The sequence below is a fragment of the Mustela nivalis genome (assembly GCF_964662115.1).
Source record: "Mustela nivalis genome assembly, chromosome: 13".
Classification (NCBI taxonomy): domain Eukaryota; kingdom Metazoa; phylum Chordata; class Mammalia; order Carnivora; family Mustelidae; genus Mustela; species Mustela nivalis.
The window spans coordinates 58,330,698-58,347,785 of NC_139032.1; the positions used below are offsets into that span (position 1 = coordinate 58,330,698).

The 17,088-nt window shown below is 54.0% G+C and overlaps 2 protein-coding genes across 3 annotated transcripts; one reads left to right on the top strand and one right to left on the bottom strand.

The window, feature by feature from the left end:
• Window positions 1–1,898: 1,898 nt before the first annotated feature.
• TESK1 (testis associated actin remodelling kinase 1) lies at window positions 1,899–7,847 on the top strand. Its single transcript, XM_082694762.1, has 10 exons — window positions 1,899–3,485; window positions 3,619–3,740; window positions 3,870–3,918; window positions 4,421–4,567; window positions 4,876–4,958; window positions 5,131–5,221; window positions 5,471–5,554; window positions 5,707–5,796; window positions 5,932–6,046; window positions 6,379–7,847. The coding sequence occupies exons 1-10, from the start codon at window positions 3,267–3,269 to the stop codon at window positions 7,263–7,265; spliced, it is 1,887 nt and encodes a 628-aa protein (XP_082550888.1). The 5' UTR covers window positions 1,899–3,266; the 3' UTR covers window positions 7,266–7,847.
• On the bottom strand, window positions 7,508–15,306 carry CD72 (CD72 molecule). 2 transcript variants are annotated; one of them, XM_082694785.1, is made up of 9 exons: window positions 14,867–15,306; window positions 14,668–14,775; window positions 13,976–14,047; window positions 13,291–13,380; window positions 12,627–12,962; window positions 9,742–9,884; window positions 8,987–9,105; window positions 8,124–8,270; window positions 7,508–7,846 (listed from the first exon to the last, which is right to left on the bottom strand). In XM_082694785.1, the coding sequence occupies exons 1-8, from the start codon at window positions 14,946–14,948 to the stop codon at window positions 8,129–8,131; spliced, it is 1,092 nt and encodes a 363-aa protein (XP_082550911.1). In that variant the 5' UTR covers window positions 14,949–15,306; the 3' UTR covers window positions 7,508–7,846; window positions 8,124–8,128. The 2 variants fall into 2 exon arrangements, with proteins under 2 accessions (XP_082550911.1, XP_082550912.1); XM_082694786.1 differs by lacking the exon at window positions 8,124–8,270.
• Between the last annotated feature and the right edge of the window lie 1,782 nt (window positions 15,307–17,088).

Here is a 17,088-nt window from a genome sequence, read left to right on the forward strand (position 1 = left end):
ATATATATATATATATAATTTATTTGAGAGAGAGAAAGCACACAAGTAGGCTGAGGGGCAGAGGGAGAGGGAAAAAAAAGACTCCCTGTTAAGCCTGATACAGGGCTTGATACCAGGACCCTGGGATCATGACCTAAGCTGAAAGCAGACACCTGACTGAGCCACCCATCCTCCCTTTTGATGTTGGTGTTCCCCAGGATTCTTGCCAGCCCATTTCTCCTCTATACACCCTACTTGGATGATGGCATCTGCCTTTAAAGTTTCCTTTATCATCACCCCTTTCCTTATGGCAATCATCTGTCTTCCCCCACCCAACCTTTTCTCCTTCTGGGTTCTTTATCCCAGTTGATATCATACAGTCATCTAAGCTACAAACATAAAAATGATCTTGGCCAGGGTGCCTGCCTGGCTGGCTCAGTTGGTTAAGCATCTGCCTTCCGCTCAGGTCACTGGGCTGGAGCCCCTGAATCAGGCTTCCCCCACCACCTCTGCCCACCTCTAACCGTATTCTCAATCTCTCTCAAATAAAAAATTACAATCTTAAAAAAAAAAAAAGTACTGGCTGATGCTCCTTCTCTCCCCTGAACTGACTCTGGATACTAAATCAATCAGCAAGTTTTCCAATATTAGTTGACTGTTTCCCTATTATCCCTATCCTAGTTCAGTCTCTCATCCTCTCCTGACTCCAGCATTGGCAAGTCTCGTTGCTTCCATACAACAACCACAATGATCTTTCTAGAACAGGATCCCGGCTCCTCTGCTTAGAGTTATTACCACCAACAACAGTAACTTTCAAATTTAGATAAAGGATCAGATATAAGTGAATTAAATTATTATAATACTATTTTAACAAAATGAAGCATAAAGTGCTAGCGTTTATAGATCTCAAACAGCTATAGAAACCAAACTTACAAATTAAGTAGTTGTGGATGCTAACATTAAGATAATGAATGAGTTTGTTTTGCTGAGACCGAACGGTCTCTGGAAGAATGAGTATGAGGCACAAAGTCCAGGCATAGGTTGTTCTCAAGACTGGCCTGGCTCCACGGGCTCTAGAACGACCGTGAATCTTGCCCATTCTCTCTCCAAACCTGTGAGAAACCTTCAGTTGCACAGGGCATGGGCACAGCCTCTAGCCTTCTCTCCACCCTGGGGCACCGTTTGTAATCTAAGACTGTTTTCTCTACTCAATATAATTGGACAATTAAATAGAACTCGGCTCCAACTCTCATAAACAGGATTCTTGTCAGACGGCGAGCACCCACACGGATGCGGACTGGGCTTGTATAAATTTCCTTTCCATCTTACCACAAAAATAGACATGCAGTACTTGAGAATTTTTTTAAAGAATTCAGCCTTGAGTGAGAATTTTTTTTTAAAGATTTTATTTATTTATTTGACAGATAGGAGATCACAAGTAGGCAGAGAGGCAGGCAGAGAGAGAGGAGGAAGCGGGCTCCCTGCTCAGCAGAGAGCCCGATGCGGGGCCCGATCCCACGACCTGAGCCAAAGGCAGTGGCCCAACCCACTCAGCCACCCAGGCGCCCCTTGAGTGAGAATTTTTGATAAGAATTCAGACTTGCTCCCTCAAGCTCTGTCCCAGCGCTTTTGGTTCCGGAGACTTGCAGCGCCCACTCCCGCCGCCCTCCATTCCGCCGCTAGGTGGAGAGCTGCTCAGTGCCGCCCATAATAGCTTGCCCTGTAGGCGTCGGTCCGATCCCGAGACGTCACTCATCCCTGGCGATAATTGGCTATTTCGCCAGCGGAGAACCGGAAGCGTTTGGGGACGGCTGTGCGCAGCGCGTGCGCATTCAGGGCCCAGCGCCCCCTTAAAAAAAAAAGAGACCAGCTGCAGCTCCTCCTCCAGCCTCAGGGGGCAGACCGGATTCCTACCAGGCGGAGAGCGGAACCTCCTAAGAGGGGTCACACAGATAAGGGCTGGGCCACACTGAGGGGAGGAGTCACGTTGAAAGGCGGGGTCACAATGACCCGTGGAGTCACTCCGAGAGGTGGGGTCTCATTGTGTGGGAGGAACAGACAGAAGGGTGTCGCACTGAGGGGTTCTGGCACACACTGACGGTGGCAGAATCGTATTGAGGAATGGTCCCTCTGAAGGGAGGGTCTCACTAAGGAGGAGAGGGGTCTCCGAAGGGAAGTCTCCCGGAGGGGCGGGTTTTTGCCGAGGGGGCGGAATCCCACGGAAGGCGGGGCTTCCGGGCAGGTGGAGGCTTCTCTGCAGAGAGATAGGGCCGTTTGGAGGAAAGAGTAAGAGGAAGGTTCAGGCTGGGTGGTCACCGGGCGGATACACCTTTCTTCTTTAGAACTTTATTCGAGGGAGGCGGGATGGAATAAGGAGGTGTGGGGCCACACCAGGGACAGGCGGGCCGCGGGCTCACTATATAGGCCTGAGGCATCACCACCGCCCGAGAAGGGGAAAGTGTCAGGGAATCCAGAGGTGTTGGGGTCGAGACCTGGGAAATGGGCAGGCTGGGCCAGAGCGGAGGCCAGGCAGGTAGGCGGGTTGCTGGGCTACCTCCGATTGTGGCTGGCCGGAAAGGGTCTACTTTTCTGCCCTGCTGGCCGTCGGAGTCCAGGAATCCGGCGGCTTCCTGAGCCCGGCTTTCTTCAGACAGTGGCCTGAGGGTGGGAGGAGAGAAAGGACTCCCAGGGCAGCTAAAAGACGTTTGAGCTGCGCGTACGCACAATCAGCCCATAATTTCCTTCAGTTATTCAGCTCGGGCCTGAACTTACTTGGTCCCGACGTCCCGGACCCACTCGCCTCGGGTGTCTCGGCCACCGGTTGGGGGTTGCGTACCTGAGGGGGCGTGGCCGCTGCCCGTGGGCCGGGCTGGAAGGAGTTAAGCGGAGGCCCGGCTCAGCCCCGCCCCCGGCAGGCCGCGGAGCCTGAGCCCCAGCGGCGAAGCCGAGCAGCGGTAGCCAGCCCGCCCGCCCGCCCGCCAGCCCGCCTCCGCCTGCGGGGAGCCCGCCCGCCTGCCCGCCGGCGCCCAGGAGAGCCACCGCCACCGCCCGGCCCAGGCCCAGGCCCAGGCCCTGCGCAGAGCGAAGCGGAGCGGCGTCTACCCGGGCCCTGCAAACCGGCGCGGCGGGGGCGGGCCCAAGACCTGCCGCGGATCTTCCATTCTCCAGGGCGGGAGCGGGAGCTCCGGCGTCCCGGATCGGGCTCGGCGCACGCCCATGGCAAGCGCGGCCTGCCCAGGCCCCGGGGACCCTGCCATGTGAGGCAGGCCCGGGCTGGGGGCCCGGCCATGGCCGGGGAACGGCCCCCACTGCGGGGCCCTGGGCCAGGGCCGGGAGAAGCGCCGGGGGAGGGGCCCCCGGGACCGGGGAGTACGGGTGGAGGCCCGGGCCGGGGCCGCCCCTCCTCCTACCGGGCTCTCCGCAGCGCCGTCTCCAGCCTGGCGCGCGTGGACGATTTCCACTGCGCAGAGAAGATCGGGGCCGGCTTCTTCTCTGAGGTGTACAAGGTAGGATCAGCAGAGAGGGCAGATGGGCGGGACCGAGCCATAGCCGCGAGGCTGGAGCTAAGGGGCCCAGACCCGGACGACCCGCGCGACCTGGCGGATCTGCCCGGGACTCGCCAGCCTATGCCGCCCCCAGGTTAGGCACCGACAGTCAGGGCAAGTCATGGTGCTGAAAATGAACAGACTCCCCAGTAACCGGGGAAACACGCTACGGGAGGTGCAGCTGATGAACCGGCTCCGACACCCCAACATCCTAAGGTGAGCGGCCCCAGCCGCTTGCTGAGAAGCTTGCTGGGAGAAAAGGAAAGATCCCGCGGGAAAAGTGGGAACTGCAGAGGGGCCTGGACTCTTAAAGCCTACCCTCCTATCTTCTTCATCCTCTTCCAGGTTCATGGGGGTCTGTGTGCACCAGGGGCAGCTGCACGCTCTTACAGAGGTGAGGATGGGCCAGGAAAGGGGACCCCCACCACCACCAAGGGGAGAGAGTGTCAGCGCCCGGTGCATTTGCTAAGGAATAATGAAAGGCAGCAGGACCCCCTCCCATGAGAGGCTTTCCTGAACTTCCCTTTGGGCTAACCACAAATAAAATTCCTCCATTGGTCACGTTTTCTATATGCGCTTTAACAAGTACTGTCCAGTAAAACTTTCTGCAGTGATGAAAATGTTCTGCAGCTACATGTGGCTAGGGAGCAGTAGAAATATGACCAGTAGAAATATGACTGAGGAACTAAATGTTTAATTTTATTTAAACTTAATAATTTAAATAGTTGCACATGTCTTGGAAGGACAGCCCTAGAACGTGAGTGGGAGACTCTAGAGCACAGACTCCCCCTTCTGACCTTTGTGATCCTCCTTAGTGTCCCCTGGCCTATAAGTGGGAGACGTAGAGTACAGGCGGAAACCTTGATGTTGATTCCCCTTCTCCCCCTATACCCCAGTATATGAATGGGGGGACCCTGGAACAGCTGCTCAGCTCCCCAGAACCCCTGTCCTGGCCAGTCAGGCTCCGGCTGGCTCTGGACATTGCCCGGGGCCTGCGGTACCTGCATGCCAAAGGTGTATTCCACCGAGACCTAACATCCAAGGTAGGCTGGCCAGGTGGGTGGAGGCATGAAAGGGGATTCAGGTGTGGATTGGAGTGTGGATAGTGGACATGTTAGGATGTCCAGAGTAGCAAGGCCCTGGAGAATGGGGACTGGGATGACAGGGAGCTCTGAGGGGCAGAGTACCATGCTATGTTTGGAGTGATGATGTTGAAAGATTGGGGTGCACTGGAGAACTGGGAGGTCAGAGGGGGTTGGAGTTACTCTGGAGTGACAGGGCTTTGGGGTATATATTGGGAGAACAGAAAAGAGAAGGTGATGGGTGTGTGGGGATGCTGTATGTATATCAGAACTGTCTGATCCGGCGGGAAGACCGAGGCTTCACGGCTGTTGTGGGTGACTTCGGGCTGGCTGAAAAGATTCCTGTGTATAGGTGAGGTGAATGCCCTTGTACCCCCCCCAAACTTTCTAGTAGAAGGTCCCTATCTAAATGAAGCCCCCAGAGACATATCCTTTGGAGTGGGGAGGGAGCTGACCTCATCCCCTTTTGTTTAGGGGGTTATCTGAGTGGGATGTCTCTGATCACTCTGCCCCTACCCCTGCAGGGAAGGGGCAAGAAAGGAGCCATTGGCTGTGGTAGGTTCCCCTTACTGGATGGCTCCAGAGGTGTTGCGGGGTGAGCTGTATGATGAGAAGGTAAGACATCAATCCTTCAGATTCCAAGGCCTTCCAGAGACCCTTGAGATATTTCATAGGGCCCCATCCCAAGTTCTTCAACAGCCATATTGAATATTTAGGAGACCCCCAAATCCTCCTTTGCCCCCTCATAGGGACCCCTCCAATGCATGAAATTATCATGACTTCCCCCAAATTCTGACATATTCTGACAAAATTCTGACATGAAAACCATCAGTTCCTCCTGTTGACATTCTCTCCTCCCCCCAGGCCGATGTCTTTGCCTTTGGTATTGTCCTCTGTGAGCTCATTGCACGAGTACCTGCGGACCCAGATTACCTACCCCGAACTGAGGTGAATAATTTCTCCAGTTTCGAAAATGGGGAGCTCCAGACTGGGCAGCTTATAACTGAGGAGGGATCCCTGGAGGTTAAGGTCCTGATTGGAGGTCAGAAGGAGAACCCAAGGAAGGCTGACTTGAAGACCCCTTCTCTCTGTCCCTGCAGGACTTTGGCCTGGATGTGCCTGCTTTCCGGACCCTGGTAGGGGATGACTGCCCACTGCCCTTCCTGCTCCTGGCCATCCACTGCTGCAGTGTAAGAGCCTCTCTCTCCCTGCCCACCACCCCCATCTATCAGCTGCAAGGCTTTCCTGCTCCAGGTGGTGGGTAGAAAATGTAGGGACTCTCTTTTCGAGCACTGAGTGAAGCTATCCCTGTCTCTACCCATCAGATGGAACCTAGCACTCGTGCTCCCTTCACGGAAATCACCCAGCATCTGGAATGGATCCTGGAGCAGCTGCCTGAGCCAGCCCCCCTCACCAGAGCTTCCCTGACACACAATCAGAGTAAGTGAGCATGACCTTGACGCAACTAAACTCTTTTTGCCTCTTCCTTAGAACTCAAGGGATTAAGACTAAATGTATTTATTAGTTGAGAAGGTTGGGGAGGGGGGTGTGAAAGGACATCTTAAATAAAATATTTTCAAATTCTAGAACCAAGAGAGGGGAAGAAGGAAAGGAGAGGTGAAGGAGGGCTGGAGGTGATATCTCCCCTGTCTAAAATACCCAGTGGGACTCCCTTTTGTAAGCTGTAGTCCCACCAGCCTCCTGGTGAATAATGAGGCCTCAAGGAGCCATGATCAACGCTGAGAACAGTAACCAGACTTCTCTGTCTACAGGGTCTGTTTCAAGAGGGGGTCCCTCTGCCACCCTTCCTAGGCCAGACCCCCGGCTTTCCCGAAGCCGGTCAGACCTCTTCCTGCCCCCATCACCAGACTCACCCCCCAACTGGGGGGACAATCTGACTCGAGTCAATCCCTTCTCACTCCGGGAAGACCTCCGGGGAGGCAAGATCAAGCTGTTGGACACACCTAGCAAGCCCGTGACCCCCCTGCCCCTTGTTCCACCATCACCACTGCCCTCCTCGCAGCTGCCCTTGGTGACCACTCCAGAGACCCTCATCCAGCCTGGGACACCTGCCCGTCGCTGCCGTTCACTCCCATCATCCCCTGAGCTCCCCCGACGTATGGAGACAGCACTGCCAGGTCCTGGCCCTCCCAGTATGGGCCCCTCGGCTGAAGAAAGAATGGAGTGTGAGGGCAGTAGCCCTGAGCCAGAACCCCCAGGACCAGCTCCCCAGCTGCCCCTGGCCGTGGCCACAGACAACTTCATCAGCACTTGTTCCTCGGCCTCCCAGCCCTGGTCCCCTAGATCAGGACCTGCCCTTAACAACAACCCCCCAGCTGTGGTGGTGAACTCCCCACAAGGCTGGGCTGGGGAGCCGTGGAACCGGGCTCAGCATAGCCTGCCCCGGGCGGCAGCCCTGGAGCGGACAGAACCCTCGCCGCCCCCTTCAGCTCCCCGGGAGTCTGATGAGGGGCTACCCTGCCCTGGCTGCTGTCTTGGCCCTTTCAGCTTTGGCTTCCTATCCATGTGCCCCCGCCCCACACCAGCTGTTGCCCGCTACCGCAACCTGAACTGTGAGGCGGGCAGTCTTCTCTGCCACCGAGGGCACCATGCCAAGCCTCCCACACCCGGCCTGCAGCTGCCCGGGGCGCGCTCTTAGCAGTGGGGCCTGTGGTCTCTGGCCTCCAACTTTGGCCTTCAGGATGCCCTGTGAGGACGGAGCACACATGTTGGACAGTGCCAGCCCCAGCAGGGCTGACCGGCTCTTCTCCCCATGTAGGGGAACCTCAGCATGGACTCAAGGGACAGAACATTTCCTGTCTAGCCCCTGGGCCTGCTCTCCCATGGGTGATCACTGAACCAGACAAAGCATTGCTGACACATGAGACTAACACGTGCAAATTATTTAAAAATATTTCAATAAAACTGCCTGGCTGGCTCCGGGCTGCCCCTATCCACTCAGCCCATGCGCCCTCCTCCACCCCCTTGCAGTGCCACTATGGGAAGTTTTTGGGGAGGCCAAAATCTCTTCTAGTGACTTCTTCACCAGTTTCCCAGGAACAGTCCAGCTTCTGGGACAGGATTTCAAGCAGGCAACAGGCTGGCTAGAAGTGTTGGGCATGGATCAGCCCTTGGCTAGGCACTGCCCAGGCAGAGTGAGAGAACACTAGAGGGAGATGATCTTAGGGCCTGCAAACTGCAGTTAGGGTGAAGGGTGCAGGCTTCTGTTGGCATGAGTACCTGTAAGAGTAAAGCACCAGTGAGGTCCGCAGTAGACTACTACTAAGAACATTCATCCAGCTCCTACCTCCCTGGACAGCTGAACCCCCAGCCTCCCTTCAGTTCCCAACTTTCCTGCTGAACACCCTCCTTCATAAGCAGACCAAGACCCTGAAGGCTATGGAAGTGACCATTGTTCTCAGGAATTAGTTTTACCTCTGGCTTCTGAGCCCCTGCTTTAAGTTCCTTTCCCTCCCTGCTCCCTGACCCTCATGCCTCAGTGGGTGGTCATGCTTACCCAACTCAGGGCAAAAAGTGGTCCCTGTCAGGGTGCTTGAAAGCTGTCATCTCACAGATGCAGGGATGAAGAGAACTACAGTCATCCATCTGTATTTTTGGCCAGTTGCTTTGTACCTTAAAACAGCTTGAGCTTTGACTGTAATACCTAAAGATTGGTGAGGTAGAACTGGGACAAGGCCTGCCTCTCCTCTCCCACCCTGCCTTCACTCCCCTTGCTCCCCTTGCCCTGTGTTAAACACAATGAAGTCCTAATTTGCCCTACCTGCCTAAGGCCACATTTGGGTATGGTTCAGGGACAGATGGCTACTCTAACAAAGAGGCTTTAGAACCAGGGGAGGAAAAAGTCACTCAAAATATTAAAGATGGAAACTCCATAGGGAACATAGGAGATGACTGCCTGTTTCAGGGTTCCTGGAGTTGATTTTCAAAGTTGCCCCACTGCTCCCTTCCTGGAGGTAACTATAGTGCCCCCAAAAGGCCCTGACTGAGAAAGTGCCATCTCAGTTTGGGTAGTCCTGTCAAGGGATGGGAAATTGAATGCTGGGGTTCATGAGCTGTGAAGTCCTAGCTAAAGCCTCAGCTTCTCCCTCTGAAAGAAAAACAACATAGGTCCCAACCTAGTAACTTAAAAAAAAAAAGTGCTTGGGACTGCCAGGTACTGGAAAGGCGCCAGAGAAGAAGGCTGTCCTAAAGAGTTTTAAGTAAAGGAAACAGACAAGTAGGCAATTACAATACTAACTTGTGAAAGAATTTTGGGAGCAGGACCTCCCAAAATTTGGGGGACAGGAGGAGAATCTCATTACTATGTCTATATGAAGGAGCTATGGGGTTGAGTATGCCCAGAAGTCCTAACAGACTTACCCAGTGCCTCGTTTGCCTTGAGCCTGCTGCCACCACTTAGCAAAGCTGTAATTAGTCCAAAATGAACCAGGTGGCTTAATTTGCTTCAACATCTTACTTGCGCTGTTGTGGTTTGTAACCTGAGGGGAGAATCAGAGGAGAGGTATGTGGAGAATGATGAAAAATATTCCAGTGCAAGGGGCCGGGGCGGGGGTGTGGTGTAGGGAGGAGGGAATGTTGGCCAATGAAAGAAAATGAGCTCTATGGGGGAGGTCTCGGCTTTGACAAGAGGACTGTTTCTGACTGGCACAAGACATCAGCTCCTTGGGGGCCTGTCCCTGTGGCCTTCAAGTGCCACCTTGCAGATGCAAGCTCACCCTTCAGTTCACCCCCCAGCTGGTGAAGAATTTCTGCCAGCCTTTGAAAGAGGAGTCATTCCATGGACTGCTGTGGTCATAAAGCATCAATCCCAACAATCCAGCCCCCCAGATATGGGACCTCTGCCTGAGAGGCCATGAGAGACAAAGACGCTGTTAAGCAGCCCTGGAGACTTGACCAGAAAGCTGAGATGAGAAACAGGTTCAGGTAAAGATAGTTCATGAGCTTCAACTCTCGTGCCAACTCTGGCCAGTTGGTAGGGGCCGCCTGGAGCACTGTGCTGAGAAGCTGCCGGAAAAGGAACGTGCGCCCTGTGTGCACCGCCATTCCTGACTCGCTGACACATATCCCTTCGCCCAACAGTACCCACTACAGTCTGTGAATAAGGGGATGCTTACCCAATAAGAAATGTCACCGAACGTGGCCAGGTCGGAGGACAGAGATTGACAGTAGTTTTGGCTCTCCCCCCAACTTCTCTCCGTGTATGAGATGTAAAAGCAATTCCTCTCATTCAGTATCCATCCCATGGGACAGCAGGAATCTATAAACCAGAAAGAATGTAACAGCATAGCCCAGACCCAGGAGGGAGATCTCCCCATTTGGGACAAAAGTGATGATTCCTCAGTCTGGTTGCTAACAGTGCCCGCCTTGGTCTAGTCCCAGCACCTTCACTGGCTTCTAGCCCTTCACATTTGCAATCTGTCTTTGGCCTCCCCTGGTAATGCCATTCCTATGCATATTTAGTAAAAGTCTTTAATATTCACAACAGCACTCCTTAACAGTCTGGGAGGTTTATTTTAATAGGGTGGTGGTACTATTCCCAATTTCTGAATGATTGCAGTCTCCCCCCCACCTTACACTTTGGTTGACCTGACCTGGGCCCCCGTAAGTGTTCAATCAACCTCATCATCATTTTAATCGCTCCCTAAAGCATTCCTCGCTGCATATTCAAAACTTGCCCACACCCTCCAAGCTGCTAGCCACCTCCTTCCCTCTCTCTTCACTTCCACAAGCAAAAACCTTGGTTCCTGTTCTGCTGAAATTGTCAAGACACTTGATGTGAACTCTCTCCGTTTCCTTCCCTTGCACCCCAAAAACTCTCTTCTCTGTTCCACTGTTCCTGGCTATCTCTAAGCAATAAACATCCCTCTTTCTTTCACAGCCCATATACCAATCTGTGCTCCTGATCCCAACCCACCTGTCTCTTTGCTTTGTTCCAGGAATCCTAACTGTGACACTCAAAGATCCTTCCTTCCTTCCCCAGCTCCCTCTCTTCCGTCTACATTGTCTCGTGTCCTCACCCAGGTACCCTCTTGAGTTTCTGTCCTATGGCAACTAAAGGAATACAAAGTCAGTGTAGCCAAATGGAAGAGGGTGAGAGGCTAAGTGGCCTGCTGAAAGGTAGGCAGGGACCTTGGAAGCCAGGCTAAGGCTTTTTATTTTTATTTTTTTATTTTTTTTTTAAAGATTTTATTTATTTATTTATTTGACAGAGAGAAATCACAAGTAGATGGAGAGGCAGGCAGAGAGAGAGAGGGAGGGAAGCAGGCTCCCTGCCGAGCAGAGAGCCCGATGCGGGACTCTATCCCAGGACCCTGAGATCATGACCTGAGCCGAAGGCAGCGGCCCAACCCACTGAGCCACCCAGGCGCCCCAGGCTAAGGCTTTTTAAAAGAAAAAATTTTCTATATTACAGGGAAGAGTAAGTCAATGTAGCTTTTTAACATAGAGAAGTTTTGTTCACTGGCTATATCCCAAGTGCTTGGACATGTAGTATGTATGCAATGAGTTTTGATGTAATTAATTAACTGGAATGACATGATCAGATTTTGTTTTTAAAGAATTGCCCTGGCTTCCACATGACAAGTGGATGGGTGGGAGAGGATGAGAGATGTTTAGGAGAAATGACGCAGCAAGCTGTCACAGTGATCCTTGCAAAAAATGGGGGTGAGCAAAAATGTGAATGGATGTATAGGCTCAGTGGTGGAAAATGGAGTGGGGCACCTGCTAAAAGTGGGAGAGAGGGTGGTAGGGTAAGGAGTTCTGCACTGCTGCCAGGCAGTACCGAGTTTTGGGCTGAGGTTGAGACTAGAGTTTTGGTGGCACCAAGCAGAATGATGGCACAATATGGCACACCTGGGTGCGGAAGGGGCAGTGGGGGCGCAGTTCATCCAGAGTTGAGATCTTGCCCCTCTGGTACACCAGAAGGACAACAGAACAAAAGAGTGACTGGCTGAAGTGATGGGCCCCAGAAGCCAAGAAGGGTAGAGAGAGAAGTGACAGCCAAGGCAAAGGGAGGAAAGGGGAGACAGTGAGTTGGAGGCATCAGTGAGGTTGAAGAAGTGTGGGGAAAGACTGGAGGAGGCAGCTGTGGTCGGATTGGTCTGGAACCAGCCTTCTAGCAGAAGAACAGTTCAGGTTGCTTGGGCCTGGGGTGCAGCTGAGGGAATGGGTGGCAGCACTGCCTGGGACTAAGGGTCACAGGGAATGAGAAGGCTAAAGACACAGGGCTGGGGGTATCTGTACATCAACTCACTATCTTAAGCCTTGGGGGAGTCTCTGGATGCTCCCTGAGCTAGACAGAGCCTAACCTGGACCGTAGGTAACCAGGCCATGAACACTCTGGTTGCCTTGGGCCTGGTTCCCCACCCCGAACCTCAGCCTGCTTCTTGCACAGCCTCTCCCCTTTTCTGTGGCCCCCTCCCTCATCCCCACATACTGCCTGGGCTCCTGCCTTCAAAATAGATGAACTCTTCCCGCCAGCTCTCTCCCCAACCTTACCCCCACCCACCTCATTGTAAGTGCTGCCCACGCTTGAGAGCTTCAGCTGCCTCGACCCCACCCGCCACACTGCACCTCAGTAATCAGGATTTCTTAACACTTGGGGAATCTCAGATGTGGTGAGAAATAATTAAAGCGATAGACCCTCTCTTTAGAAAAAAGTGCAAAAGCCCAGTTCCACATCCCAATTCAGGGGGTTCCCAGATAATTTGACATTGATATCAAGGGCAGAGACTTAAGTTCGGTGCTTTGAACAGTGTGATCTGCATTGCCATCTGTCTCCCTCCTTCCTCCTGTAGGATCTGCCTTAGAGCTGGGTGACTCGCCCTAAATCCAGAATGCAGCTTGATTCTCCTCTCCGTTGGCCACCACTCTCATTTACTATCCCTTTCCTCCACAACTCAATGGCCCCCCGACAGAGAGACACCTGCCGGGAGTGTCTCCTTGCTTCAATCCATCCCTTACAGAGACCCTCCCAACTCTTGTCTCCCAAAGTGGATACCTCCTAAGGGGCACGTGAATAAAGGCTTCAGTGTGTCATGCATGCTGCTCAGCCTCTGCTCCAAGGTCATCCTCTGCACCTCCTTACTTTGCAAGTCCTCCTTTGTCTTCTCCATCTCAGACTGGCAGGCCTGTAGCTGCTCTTGGGTAGTCTGGCAAACCCTCTGTTTCTCCTGTAGTGCTTCCTGACTCTGGGCTACTTCCCTCCTGGACCCCTGCAGATCCTCCTCCTTCTTCCCCAGCTGGGTCATCGTTAGGTGGAGCTGCTGTCGCAGGCTGCTATTAGTGGTTTCCAGAAGCCTGTTCGTTTGCTGGAGCTGCTGAGACACCTGCAGATCTGTTTGGCCATAATGAGAGATTTGGAGGTCATCTTCAGCCATGCCCTGCCACCCTGAGACTTCAGCATCCGTCCTTTTTCTGCTTCTTGCAAATTTTTGCAAAACAGGCTGAAATATAAGAGCTGACTGCCTAAAGCTTTAGGAGGTACTGGATTAGGAAGACACAGCACTCTAAAATAGACCCGACTAGAAACTAGTTGAAAAGCTAAGGATATGGTGGTGGTGTCTCTGGGCCCTGCCCAGAGAAACGGCAGTTGTTGGGGAGAGTAGAGAGTAGGGGAGAAAATGGCTTGGGGTAAATGTGAAATGGGGGACAGCCATACTCACAGCGTACTCCCAGGCAGATGGCAGCCACCCCAAACAGCAGGCTGGTGAACAACAGGCCGAGAAAGAGGTACTGCATACAGGCTGGGCGACCTTAGCGAGACAGTGGGACGAAGGGCAGAGAGCCCCAGCAAAGTTTAGAGAATGAGGGGCTGGGTGGGTGGGGGATATTCATGGGAAAGAGCACCCCTCAGAGGATATGGTGCAGGTATGATGGGTTTTGTCGGTTAGTGAATTTCCGCAGGTAGCAGAAGGAAGATGTTCCAGAATAAGGACTGGGTCGTTTCTGGTAAGCACTGAGGGGCGCTACCTGGTAGGATGGGAGCTAAATTTCAGACGGCGACAGAGGACGGGGGTATGGGAATGGGACCACCGTAAAGGGGAAGGAGGGAGGATCTGGGTCAACCTGTGGGAATGATACATCTGGGTATGGGGGGTCAAAGAGGCAGGGCAGGGTTCTCGGGGCTGCCCGCGCAGTCCAGAGTGCTGCTCCCCGGGCTCACTCTCGGTACCGGACACGCACACGCAGGGCCCAGCACCATGCCCTTGGGATCCCGCCAGCTCGCCCTCCGTGAACAGCCCGCGCGGCCGGGCGGGGTCGGCGCAGTCCGGGGGACGACCGCCCCGCGCGCCGAAGCACCAGCCGGGCCGCTGGGGGCGCGCGCCGCAAGGAGGGCGAGGGACTCACCCGCGAGGAGCCTCCCGGCAGCCGGTGACGTCACGGAGCTCCAGGACGCAGTTGGCTGCTCGGGGTGGAGCCCTGAGGACCCACAGAGACTCCGGTTTCCAAGAAGGGAAGACCCGGGAAATTCCCTTTCTTTCCACCCTCTCCGCCTCCACCCCTCCCTCTCCAGTCTGGCCCCAGATACCTTCTGCGACCTCCTGAGATGCTCTGGGACCCCCTTAGCACTCCCCGGAGTCCCGCATCTCCACCGGGACTCTTGTGTCTCTCCGGGTCTTAGTACTTTTCCGGGTCTCCCTCCTGGGTCTCTCTTTAGGTTTTACTCAGCACCCCTAAACCTTCTCCTCCAAAGTGCCCTCATCCCTCTCTCCTACCCTCTTCTCTGTCCTGTAACTCCCCATTTCCCACTCGAAATCGTCTCCCCACGGGGGCTGCCTTCACGTCTCCTCGCTGAGCCCTGTCTCCGCACTGGGACTTCCACCTTGCCCCAGGAGCTTTATTCTTACCTGACTCCCATTTATCCAGGGCTCATTCTTCTCTTTCCTAAGCATCCCCTCCTTTCCCAGGGATATTGTGTACCGCCCCTCCCCCGCTTAAGAATACCGTAGAGTCCAGCTCAAGACACACACACACACACCCCACACACACCCCACACATACCCTACCCCGTCAAACATATATCCTTTGGGGTCTCCATACCTGCTTTGTCCCCTACTGCAGAAGAAGCCAAGCTCAAGGGCCCACCTGAGACTGAGGGCACTTGCACATTCTCATAGGTGAGTTCCTCATCCTCATCAGTCTCTGGGTCTTGGAAGAGGAGAGAAAAGGTGGAGGTGGGGGTGCGGCCATGAGGGAGCTTAGGGATGCAAAATCAAGGAGATGCCCCTTCCACCCTTACCGTGTCCTAACCGGCTGGAGACGCTCTTCTTCAGCGGAGCCTTCACAAACCGCAGGTCAGCATAGGTGATGGCCTCAGCCATTGCCCTGAACACCTCTGCTCCCAGCTGTCTCCTCCTTCTTCACCCTTGACACTCTTCCCTGGACACTCTCCCCTCTGTCCCTTCACACCCTTAGACTCTTTCTGTGACTGCACAGCTTAGTGCTTTGCCCTGTGACTTCCAGCTACAAAAGAGGAAGACGTCAGCAAGTGTCAGACTAATGGGTTCAGTGAAGCAGACTGCATCCCTGAGCCTCTGCTAAAGGGACAGGGGATGGGAAACTGAGGTCCGGAACATAGGGGTTGAGTCTGGAGGTGTCACTAGATCACGACTCAGGCCTGTTTCTTCATCCTGCCTGTGCTCCCCCGTCATGCGTCCCAGATGCACTTGGGCTGTGCTGGGCTCTGAATACGTGTCTTCCTGATCATTTACTCTGGTTTGCCCTATGCTCTTCTCTGCCCGTGCTTCTCTGTCTACGGGCTTATCCATGTGTTGTCAGAGCTCTTCTGTGCCCAGATGAACCCAGAGGTTCTCTCACAGTGGAGCTCCATCCTTCCCATCATACTGGGGGGTCCTAATGAGGAGCCTTTGCTCCTCATCCTGGGGTTTCCAGCAGGTATGGGCTCTCTGCAGGTAAGGAGCCTTTGATTTGGTGGAGCTCTTTTCCCTGTCAGTTTGGAGACTTTCAGGTAGACCCAGCTCTGCTCCTGCAGTAGTCCTGCAGACTTGCTGAGGGTCCCACACACAGGGAGGTTCTCACTCCAAATCCCTTCCTGAGAATGTGGCAGTGCTTTGGAGGATGGATCTGGGACCACACTATTTCTCTTCTGCAAACTGCCCTAGATTCCCTCTCCACAGCCTTTCCCTGGCCCTGTCCACCCTTGTTCCCTCCTGATCACACCTTTGGACAATCATCCCCTTCCTCATCCCATCCTGTCCCCTGCTGGACATGGCATCCTATGTCCCAACATCAGGGCTGGAGCCAGCAAACTGAGTCGGAGAGGCACAGGCTTGGGGATAAGCTAGGGCTGGGGGTGAGGATGAGGGGCAATCCCAAGCTTGTGCACCTTTGGAAAAGCCTGCAGTACTGAGAGCCTTATGCACCCTCATGGGGAGTCGGGTTGGGGGGCAGGTGAACAAAGGAATTGGGTGGGGATGAAGAAGGGCAGTGGCTTCTTGGAAGGGAGGCAAAGAAACAAAGCAGGGCTGGGTGTTGAGCGCACAGACGCTGGGCCTGAGGTTTTGATATTTTCTTGGTTTTGTTTTGTTTTGTTTTTCTTTCCTTCCTAAAGTTTGTCCCTTAAAGAGCCTCAACATTGTCCCTTTGCACCCCGCCCCAAGGGAAAAGGGAGTGTTTGTGGGAGAAGACCAGGGACTGGGAGGCCCTCATGGGTGGTGAAGGTCTGGCTGATGGGAGGAAGGGAAACCGGCTGGGAGAGGAGGGTTGTTGAGCAGTGGTTCAGCGGTGCTGCCTAACATTATTTTACCAAGCTATGACCCTAGAAGGGCTTGCTTCTGTGGGTGCAAAGGGGCTGAGACAAGACAGGCTCTGTGGGAGGGAAAAAACCCACTTGCAGTAGGTGGCATCTGCCCCCGCAGAACCTCTTGACACGCTGCACCTGTGGGGAGGAAAAAGAAAGGGGGAAGAGGTGCTCACCGCACGCTGACAGCTGTAGTGTATGACTAGTGGTGTGTGGAGAGGTGTTGGACCCGGCTCTGTGGGTCTGCTGACAGCTCTGCCCAGCAGCACCACACAGCCCTCCCAGAGAAAGTGCCCGCCGAGGTAGGAAAGCACATTTGTCACCTGAAGAAGAGGCAGGTGTGTGTATGCATGTGAGTGTGCATGTGTGAACAGGCATCCTCAGGTCTTCGTGGTCTGTTGGGGTGTCTGTGTGCATCTGTGTCAAGGCCTGCTGGAAGGAGTAAGCTCAGAGGATTCTGTGGGCTGAAGGGTGCCTGTGATGGCTGCTATTTTTTTTTTTTACCATGACAGGGAATGAGGAGCCATTTGCAGAAAAGTCTTAAAAGGTCATGGGGACAGATGAGGGAAATATTTCTTTTCTCAAGCTCACTTGTTCCTAAGGTTACCCTGCAGCTGTTAACCGTCCTTGCTTAATTAAAGTTTCCAACAACCTGGTCCCCTCCCCCAACTCCCCCCATCAGGGCTTCCTCCAGAAAACAG

Excerpts from the sequence above, each read along its gene's own strand:
- TESK1 (XM_082694762.1), top strand. The coding sequence starts at position 3,267 with ATGGCCGGGGAACGGCCCCCACTGCGGGGCCCTGGGCCAGGGCCGGGA. Across the intron at positions 3,741-3,869 it reads CGACACCCCAACATCCTAAG|GTTCATGGGGGTCTGTGTGC; the intron begins GTGAGCGGCCCC and ends ATCCTCTTCCAG. Across the intron at positions 6,047-6,378 it reads TTCCCTGACACACAATCAGA|GGTCTGTTTCAAGAGGGGGT; the intron begins GTAAGTGAGCAT and ends CTCTGTCTACAG.
- CD72 (XM_082694785.1), bottom strand. The coding sequence starts at position 14,948 with ATGGCTGAGGCCATCACCTATGCTGACCTGCGGTTTGTGAAGGCTCCG. Across the intron at positions 9,885-12,626 it reads ATTCACGTGCCCCTTAGGAG|ATTCCTGCTGTCCCATGGGA; the intron begins GTATCCACTTTG and ends TCTGGTTTATAG. Across the intron at positions 9,106-9,741 it reads TCGGTGACATTTCTTATTGG|GTTACAAACCACAACAGCGC; the intron begins GTAAGCATCCCC and ends TTCTCCCCTCAG.